The sequence below is a fragment of the Alligator sinensis genome, unplaced genomic scaffold, assembly GCF_000455745.1.
Source record: "Alligator sinensis unplaced genomic scaffold, ASM45574v1 scaffold728_1, whole genome shotgun sequence".
NCBI lineage: Eukaryota > Metazoa > Chordata > Crocodylia > Alligatoridae > Alligator > Alligator sinensis.
The window spans coordinates 60,449-70,199 of NW_005842825.1; the positions used below are offsets into that span (position 1 = coordinate 60,449).

General features: G+C 38.3%; 1 protein-coding gene across 1 annotated transcript in view; it reads right to left on the minus strand.

Moving 5' to 3' along the window:
- Nucleotides 1–208: 208 nt before the first annotated feature.
- The window catches only part of LOC102386459 (protein prune homolog 2), a 227,083-nt gene continuing 217,540 nt past the window's right edge, over nt 209–9,751 (minus strand). The window contains 2 exon segments of the mRNA XM_025191510.1: nt 209–3,523; nt 8,289–8,324. Of these exon segments, the coding sequence (XP_025047295.1) occupies nt 3,499–3,523; nt 8,289–8,324 (61 nt within the window). The 3' untranslated portion in view covers nt 209–3,498.

A 9,751-nucleotide genomic window follows, 5' to 3' on the forward strand; every position in this document is an offset into this window, starting at 1 on the left:
TCCCCCATCAGCGATCAGGTGCTCCCCTCCCTCACCCCCCTGACTCGGGAGGCACCAGTCGCCCACATTGCAAAGAACAATTTTTCCAACTAGTTAGTTGGTCTAATAAAAGATATTATATTTACCCAAAGAACCTTGTCTGCCCTTGGAGGAATCAAGTATTGTGTGATGAGGTGAAAAAAATAAGAGAGAGAAAATATTGGAGGTTTAATCATGTTTGCATTTATTATCCTTGTTAGCTGTAATTTGCAGTATCTTCATAATATACTACTCCAAAACTAAATTTAAGTTCTCTCTACAAGAGTTAGTCGATAAATAGTCTGAAATGATCACACCTCTGTGATTATTTGCAAAGAAAACATTTAGACTACAACAAAGATATATTGTCCGAAGTCAGGGTCAGGAGAAGGATCATCAAAAGCAAGGATGTTCATGGTTATGGAACCTTAAGTAACAAGTGTGCCTGCCCAAGATTTTTCATATTTTGTTTCTATATAAGAGGGGCCTGAATTACCAGTTTCCCTCCTGTGGTCCTTTGTCAGTTCAAGAAAGAACAACAATGATTAAAGAACATGTCTAGAGTTTTTCAAGCACTGGGAACTAGGATCAAAGTTAAAGCAGAGTTGAAAGGAGGCACTTTCAATCTTGGTTTGCAGCTTTTTTATTTCCGAATCATACATACATACTGTACATACGATATTACATATTCTCATATTACTTAATCTACAATTTAGTCAGCATAGGTTTATTAACAAAACAAAGTGTAGCTGTTAGTTTATATTTTGTTCTCAGCATTTTGATAATAGTAGAAAAAAATCTGAATATAAAAGAGATTATGTTTGTGCAGTTCTAAGTACTATACTCCTTTTTGAACAGACTACCAATTTTCCTTAGATATTGATAGATAACTGTTAGTATAATATATAATTGCCATATTTGAACATTAAAAAAGATTATCTTTAAAATATATTAATAAGCAAAAGATAACTCCACCTTTTTCTAAGTCCTCATGACCCTTTCACACCATCACACTGGCAACTCAATATTAGGTCGATATGCCATTTGTTTCAGATGTGTTCTTGCCATCATAGGCTGCCATTAGCTAACTGGACTGCTCACTGGCATTCACAGGAAGATCTTTGTTTAGTCATGTAACCAAAGTGCCTCTAGTAATTACCCTCCTGTGCAAAAGATCAGCCAAAGGACTATGCACCATTTAAGCCTCACTCAGGTCCTGAAAGTTGGACTTAATGGGTGCACAAGCCTAGTGTTGAACCCCTGAATGAAAGTGAATTTGCCCTTCAATGAACAATTCTGTCCCTTTAAGTGTAATCTAGATGATCCACTTCATTCAAGATGGCTTTAGCTGCAGATCTACAGATGACATGAGTTCATGCTGTTACGTATTTTCAACAGGTCAGATCCAGAACGAACTTAACACAAGTATTAATGCCTAAATAAAGCTTCATATTCTGCATGTTAAGGGGCATCACATTAAGGCATATACAAGCCAAGACTTGACTATCTGAAAAATCATGCAAACTACCAGCCATTAATTTGAGGCTCAATACAGTGAAGCTAACAACAGTTGATAGTCACCAGGATCTCATGGGAGTGGGCCTTACCCCCATTAAAATGTATAGGAACTGAAAATTAGTTGAGATAAAATAATTTGCCTAATATAACACAGATGCACTGCACTAATGCAAAAATAGAACAAGGACTGTTGATGTGTTGATATTTAGGTTACATCTCATATAAGAAAGCTTTTGGCATCTTTTTGTCCTTCTATCACTGTCAGTCTCCGTTAGAGTAGCTGAACAACTGGGCATAGAATGATTCTTATCCACTGTGTGAATAAGAGGATATTCCACAGAAACTGTAACATCCAACTGAAATATGGATTTCTGAACTGCAGGACAAAAAAAAATGGGCTCTCTTCTTAGTTTGGATTTTACTGAGAACAACACACACAATTTCTGCTTTTTGATAAAGCCTGTTTGCTCCCTCTTGGTCTGTCCTTTGGTCAGTAGCACAGGATGCTGAGTTAGTACATGTGTAAATGCTGAAATGAACAGAGAACCTAGAATTACTGTTCACAAGGATGTTCTTATGTAAAGTCATCACTGTGAACCTGCAACTATAATCCCAGCCTTTGTGTGATCATATAGCATAACTATAACTAGTACATACCCAAGGGATATTACAAGGGATGTGGGGAAAGAGATGTGGGCTATAGCCACTATCACTCTTTTTATAAAGGGGATAGACAGATTTGGGCATCAACTTTCACTCTTATGCAAAAACCATGTTTACCAGTAAAGAGCCAGTGCCTGTCACACTGTTGCATTCAAGATACTTCAGTTATTTTCCATTTTTTTAGTGTAAAGATATACTGTGGCATTTAATATACCAATAGATGGTCAGTGGCTGTGAATAAGTGCTGTTTTTCTGTTTGTACTGATCCTAGTGACAACGGTTGGTACAAAAGCAAACTGTGTTTCAGTCATCATTTTGTTAATTGAAAACATATCCTCAAAATACTTTGACATCTGTATTTAACAATTGATCATGGCACCAAACTATGGATTTATAAATGTAGTCTACTACCTTAGAAAAGCCTTGATGTTAACTATAAAAATGGAATAATTATCACACTGCACTTAAACTAAGGATGCGATTTGAAGGCCCACAACTTAAATAACTGTCCTTGAAATACTGGCACTATATTTTTAAAATCTTACCAACACTGTTAGGACATGTGAAAACCATTTAAAGGATTAACTACTTAAAAAAGACTGACATGAAAAAAAATTAAAGATACTAAACTCAAATTAAAAAAACAATTACTTTTGCTTAGTCGGCACACTCTCTCTGGAAAATCTCTTCAATGACTATTATATTTTCTAATAAATTAGGCTTCAGCGTGATGAAAAATGTAATTCTGCGTTGCTATTGATGGTACTCCTTGAATAAGAAGGGTGTTGCAGGAGGAAGAGATATGGACACATTCAGAGAAATACATGCACCAACTCTTAAAATATTTTAAACAGTAGAGCTACAGCTAAGCTGTAAAACAAACTAAGCTACTATTGTTTATTGTAATCATACCCCTTTTTTTTGCTATACATAAACATGAATATATTGAAGACAAGCCATGAAATCTACTGCTTTGTCAGGGTTTCACTGAATTACACGAGGCATATTGTTGGTAAAATGGTATAATCATTTTGAATTGAAAACAGACACAATTACATAAACAAAGTTCAATGCAATTGATTTCCTTATTGTAACTGACACCTCTGAAGACCATATACAATGTTAGATCCAAAGCCTGGGGCAACAAGATTGGGCCCTTAGCTTTCTTCAGGAATTCGTAACAGCACTGAGTAATTGTAAAACAAAGCCGAATGAATCAAACTACCTCTTCCTCCAGGCCACATGTGTCAGAGAAATGCAGACCCTCTTTCTTGAGTGTCTGGAAGCTATGGCTTTAAATCATTCTTTCAGCTTCATGTCAATGCTTTGGAAAGAAGAAAAGCAAAAAAAAAAAAAAAAAATCAGTGCTAATACAACACATTGTTATCTCTTTCCCCAATCTTAAGGGTTCAGTCCTGACGGGCACTGAACACCTTCATGTTTCATTGACTTCAGTGCTCCAGTGTAAAATAGTTTATGTAGTCCCTTAGAGTCATAAAGAGTTTCCAAGAAAACAAATCTGCCATCCTTCTCAACTACTCTCCCAGTTTCTTTGGTATTCTGCAAAATACATAGCTGCCACCACAAGTACAAGAGCATTATTTTTCTTTCCAGAAAACACAGCTACTTTAGAGATCTCCTGGAGACATCCCATTATATTCTCCAGAAATTACTACCATTGTTAAAACATGCAAAATGCTCCAATATTGAATACTTTATTTTTTAAAAAGGAACTCATTATTCAAACCAAGAAACAGAAAACATGCTAGTATGACCCTAGAAAAAAACCCGTCAGGATGAATACAGACACAACAACATAAGAGCTGGGCAGACACCAGAGAGATTATAGAAGAAAGGCGATTGAACTGATCCAGGCAAAACTCTCATTGTCACTGGAAGGATGTTCGTAGATGTAAAACTGATTTCTGGAAGTGTCAGCAAAAACTTACAAATATGAGCAAAGGCAAATTATTGCCTCACCATTTTTAGAGAGAAAAATAGCAGAATTTTTTACATTTAATGGAATGTATACTATAAACCCAACAAAAAAGTATCTGTTCTCATAGATTCATTGTATGATGTTTATTTAAAAAATAACTTTTTTGTGAGAAACAAAAATAAGTGATACCACAAAAAGATTTATTTTTTATATTGCTAGACTTTGAATAATTAGTCATAATATGTTGCTTCCTACTTTAGGGATTAAAATTCAGAAAAGGCTCTTTCTTATGAGTAATGCATTTTCATTGGTGCAATTTAGAAGGAACTAAAGAGAATATTTTGCTATATATAATTAATCCAAAGTAAAACAGTAAAAGCAACATTAGTGTAAACAGTACAAAAGTGAGACGTACTAATAGTTACTAGCACTGTACAAAGTATTATAAGTCAAGAGGCTTGAATAGTGGAGAGAAGAAAGGAACTGAAAGCATAGCCAGAATTCATTCAAGTCAATGGAAAATGTCTCATTGACTTGAATGAGTTTACAATGTTTAAATTACAAATAAACTTGTATTTCATAAGACCTGTGCCTATCTTCCTCATGCTGATCAGTTTGCACCTTCTTCCCATCCTTCACATGTCTTTGTCCTTAACATATATTTGTCAGGACCAGGGCTATGTCTGTATCTGTCTGGAAAACGTGTAGGATATTTTAAACACCACTGCAATATAAATGAATATAATAGTCTTGACTACAGAACTGCAACACCATTTCTATGCTTATAAGCTTGGAATTTGGTTCTTGTAAAGAACACTTAAATGCATATGGATCTGCAAAAGGCCATTTGGAGTTTACCCAGACCTCAGTGTATAACTATGATCACGAAATGATGTTACAACATATATATGTTATTAAGCATAAATTCTTACTCCTGCTCCATAGAAGTCATTTCCGGCTCATTTGAGAGGCAGCTAGTCCTGGGTGCAAGGGAAAATAGGCAGCAGTAAACATTTTCTTTGCATTCTCTCTTTCACTTTCTAAAAGGAAACTACATTCTGGGAATGTAATAACTAGCTGACAACAGAACTGATGGCTGTGTGAATACATAAAATAATGTTGTTATTATGGACATAACAGGTTAATATGTGTGAACTTACATAGATTAAGTTACAGGATTCCTTTTCTGGCTATTTCTTTGAGACATTAGTTAACTGAGGATAGGAAATACACCAGAAACCAGATACTTCCCATCTAACCAGAGTCGCATCTTCCTGGGTATTTCCAGTACCCCCTTCACTTGCTGTGCTCTGATCTGGAACCACTTGGAAGAAGGCAGTAACAAGACAGAGGTAGTTATCTGTGCTAGCTTGCAGTCAGGCAGAAGACAGTGTAGATATGTATCTTATACACTAACTAAACAAGATAAATGGAGAGCATAAGCTTTTGTGAACCAAATCGTCCTCCTCCCTTTGTACCTTTTTTTATTCCATTTTATGCACTGCTTTATGCTTATCTTTTCACTGCATCTGACAAAGTGAGCTCGACGTCACAAAAGCTTATGCTCTCTATATATCTCATTTAGTTTGTTTATAAGGTGCATATCTACCCTGCCTTCTAAGTAGCAAGAAAATATTTCCCTGCATTCAGTTTCCCTTCTTAACTATCCTGATTTATGGACTCACTAGACATACAAACAGTGCATTGAAAACTGTAAAAGAGATGTAGGCCACTCTTCATTGTATATTTCTTTGATTCCCATTTTTTGTGGCTAGGTAAAAGCCTGATGTCACAGGCACATATATGTCATACATTTGCTTATGAAGGAAATAGGAAATTTATATGCAAAATTGTACGTAGACTCTGAGGCAGGTGAGTTGACAAAACCAAAAGCTCCTTAATCCCAAAATCTTGTGACTAATGCCCACAGAGAGAGATATGCTCTACTAAAAGAATGGGTAGAATGAGGTATTTTCTTTTGATGCAACACTGGAATAACACAGTTTGATCATATGAAAGTAACAGGTAATATCATGGATGTTTCAGGCCCCTGACATGTTACACTTCAGACATAATTCATTTGTTAATGTTGTCTCAAGTAGCGACCTAGCCACACATTCATGTGTAATAACTTTGTTGTTGGTTCCTATCAAAACTTTAATTGAAAGCATAGCCAGTGCTCCCAGCCTCCGGAGCACACACTGGAGGTTGGGGGCATTAGTCAGCTGACCAAGGGTCTTGGCTGGGGAAGCACAGTGAGTTTCCCCTGCTGGAAGCCCAGATCAGTTAATAGAGCTCCCAGCCACAGCCACAGCCTGCCCCTCCCTTCCTCCTCAGTGGCTATGAGCTCCAATCATTAACAGGGATCCCAGCCACAGAGATGCACCATTGGCTTCTGTGGCTGGGAGTTATATCAGCTGATGGGGCTCCCAGCCAGAGGATCGAAGACTGGCAGTCCAGGGGGAGCCTGGTATCATGCTGGTACTCTCTGCACCAGCAATATGGTATGATGAGATCTGATGCTTGATCCCACAGTCACACCTCCTGCTATGTATGTGTGGCATGGCAGGAGGTGCAATTGTTGGGACTGTGCACCAGATCCTATTGTGCCTTCTTTTTAACATCTATCAGTTGCCTCAGATATATTTGGTCTTCTTCAAAAATGGTGCCTTTGGCCCATGTATCTGCTAATCTGTCATGTTACAGTTATACATCTTAAATGAAAAAGCTTAGAAAGTCAGAGTTGACTAAAGCTCATACATTTAACTCAAGATTTGTCTGTACCCAGAACATGGCAAAATCACTTTATCTAATCTGAAATCTGGAAAAAGTAATGTTTCAAGGTTTTTTATTTCAAGGTTTCAAGGTGTATTATTCACTCGTGTTATCAGCAACTTAATGAAAGGTAAGATGCCTTGCATCCTTCTGTCTCAGCACTTCCATGGAGCTGAATACCATATTCTCTAAAGCATGTCAGTGAAAAGCCTTGAGAGCCATAAAGATAGTAGGTTGTGTTCCTCAGCAGAACCACTGATTCACTGTGTGACCTCAGGCAGAATGAACCCAGATGAATACACCTCAGTCAACCCATTTGGAAATTAGTGGGGGAAAAAAGGAATGAAGTGAGCTCCAGGCCTAAGATTTACTGAGAAAACGTAACATTTTCCTTTTTAAAAGGGTCTATGCTATGTGCTGTTAATGGGGGAATTATCTAAGCTAAGGCATAAATGGGGGAGATAGATTATTTAAGTAACTACTCTAATGGTCCAGATCAGGCACTCATTGAAGTCAATGGCAAAACTTCTGACATTAATGGTTACAATGATGAGTCAATGAATAATGGTAATAAGGCTTTTCAATAACATAAGAGTATTATTATTCCCATAGAGACCCAAATGGATGAAATCAGGTGCCTTTCAGTGAGAGGGGAAGTGGTTTCTCAAATATGGCATCTGTGTACAGTAATTCAAATTATGATCTGGTTGTAGTGACAAACACACAATGTTTCATTCAATCCATTCCTTTAAATCAAGCAAATGTAATGCCAGCAGCTAGCTAAAAACTGTCTTACTTAGCTGTTTCTGATGCTTCCCTCAGCTCTTCGTCCAGTCTGCATGAGTAAAAGTTATTGATGTAGGGAAGAAACAAAGAAGAAGCAAGCAGAGCATAAGAAAGAAGCGGAGCAATAGCGGAGCAGAGAACAAGGTACATGCTTCTAAAATATAGTCACCCAATTTTCTGCACTGCCCCCGAACTTCTTCGGTTCAATATGTTGTCATTTCTTCCTGTTCCTAACCCACTTTTACTTTGAAATTCCTTATACAAGTTTATCTGGAGGCAGAAACATAAAAGTAGCAAGGGTCTGAGGCATGCTTGCTGTATGAAGCTGAAAACATTCAATTGCTCTATCAAAGAGAATTAAATTAGCTGCAGCCTGGGCCATGTCAAGGACATTTCCAGTTTAGTAGGTTTGAGTTGCAAAGGAGGCTGATCTCAACAGCTTGAAGGGAAAGTAGGACACCTAATTCCACAAAAGCAAAGAATCATAAGAACTCTCTCATTCAGCTGTTGAGGTCACCTAAGGGTGAAAGGCTGGTTCACACAAGTTCACTCATGGACAGTAGCATGAACTGCAGAGCAAGAGTTTTACCTCATTCTTCTCTTATAACACTTCTCTTCATCATACCTTACAAGATAAAAATGAATGAAGGAGAAAAAAATGTACAAATACAAATTATATGAAGGTAGAATAATGACAAACACACACATCACTGTTGTCTTCAATAGAGAAAGAAAGAACCTGGCATGAATACATTTCTTTTCTATGAGTCTGACAAGTTCGCTACTTGTGAAATAGCAAACCCAATGGTAGCCAACAAAGTGAATGGGATGCTGACTGCTGTATTTTTCACAGTAGACAGCAGGATTTCCCAAAGCAGGAGGAAACATCACAAACTGGAACATACTTTCAGGCTCTTCTTCCTACTGAGAGCAACATAGGTATGTACAAGCCCTGGTTTCAGGCATATATCTCTGACTTCTCAGATCTTACTGCCTTGAGAGTGTTATGCAAGCATGGGCACAATAGGTCACCCTGCCTTGAGATGACTTCTTTAGTAACATGGAGAGATCCAGCCCTGCTGTTTGTGACATGGAGTAAGCTGTTCCCTGTGCCTTAAATTATGTGTTAATAATGGTGTGAGGCATAAGCACCGACTTTTATTTTTGCCAGGTAGGGTGGAGGGGTGGAGTCCTAAGATGACAGACATGTGGAAAGTTTTATACATTTCAGGTGACGATCCTCTTCCCTAGGAAGGCCAGAGTCCTCGGGCCCCCATCTACTTGGCATCTCTGGTGTGAGGACACCATCTCTCGCTCCAGACAAGACAAAGTCCAGCCCTCTTCCTAGTCTCTGAGTATTGAGTTTAGAGCCTAGAAGAGAACTGGCAGTTCCAAACAGTGAATTCAGTGCATTAAGAAGAATAGATTTCCCCAAGAAATATTAAAACACAGAAACAAAGGGTATATACAGATGTTTGGGGAGGTTAGGGGGAGGTTAGACCAGATTCAAAATGACCCTCCAATCTAACTTAGCTCACCCACATGCAAACCTAATGCTAGAACATCTGTACACAAGTGCAGAGGCTGCTCTGAAACACTGGAATTCCAGCGCATCAGAGCAGACTCGATTAATCTCAATTGCCATGCTCCAGCAGCCTCCTGTGTCTCATGTATCAGTGTCCCTGCATTTAAAAATGGCGGTGGGGGTGCTTGAATTAAAGCTCTTGGAGCCACTGTAATTAAAACACTGTCCCCCTCACCCTTGGAGCACGTGTAAAAGTGTCCTTAGATTCCTGGTTAGATTGATCTATGTGCAAACTGTACAGAAGTTCCAGGAAGGTTAAATCTGCCAAAAAGTAAGTGACCTGATCTAATTTAACTATATCTTGTAGGTGCACCAAATTAGTTCAGGTCTTGGTAGGCCAATTTAACTGAACTTCTGTATACATTCAGATCACAGCCCTGGGGCTGGGAAAGCCTGGGGATGCACTTTACCAATCCCCCCAGGCACTAGGATATTTTTAGCCCCCCGGCCCCTCCTCCCACGCCCCC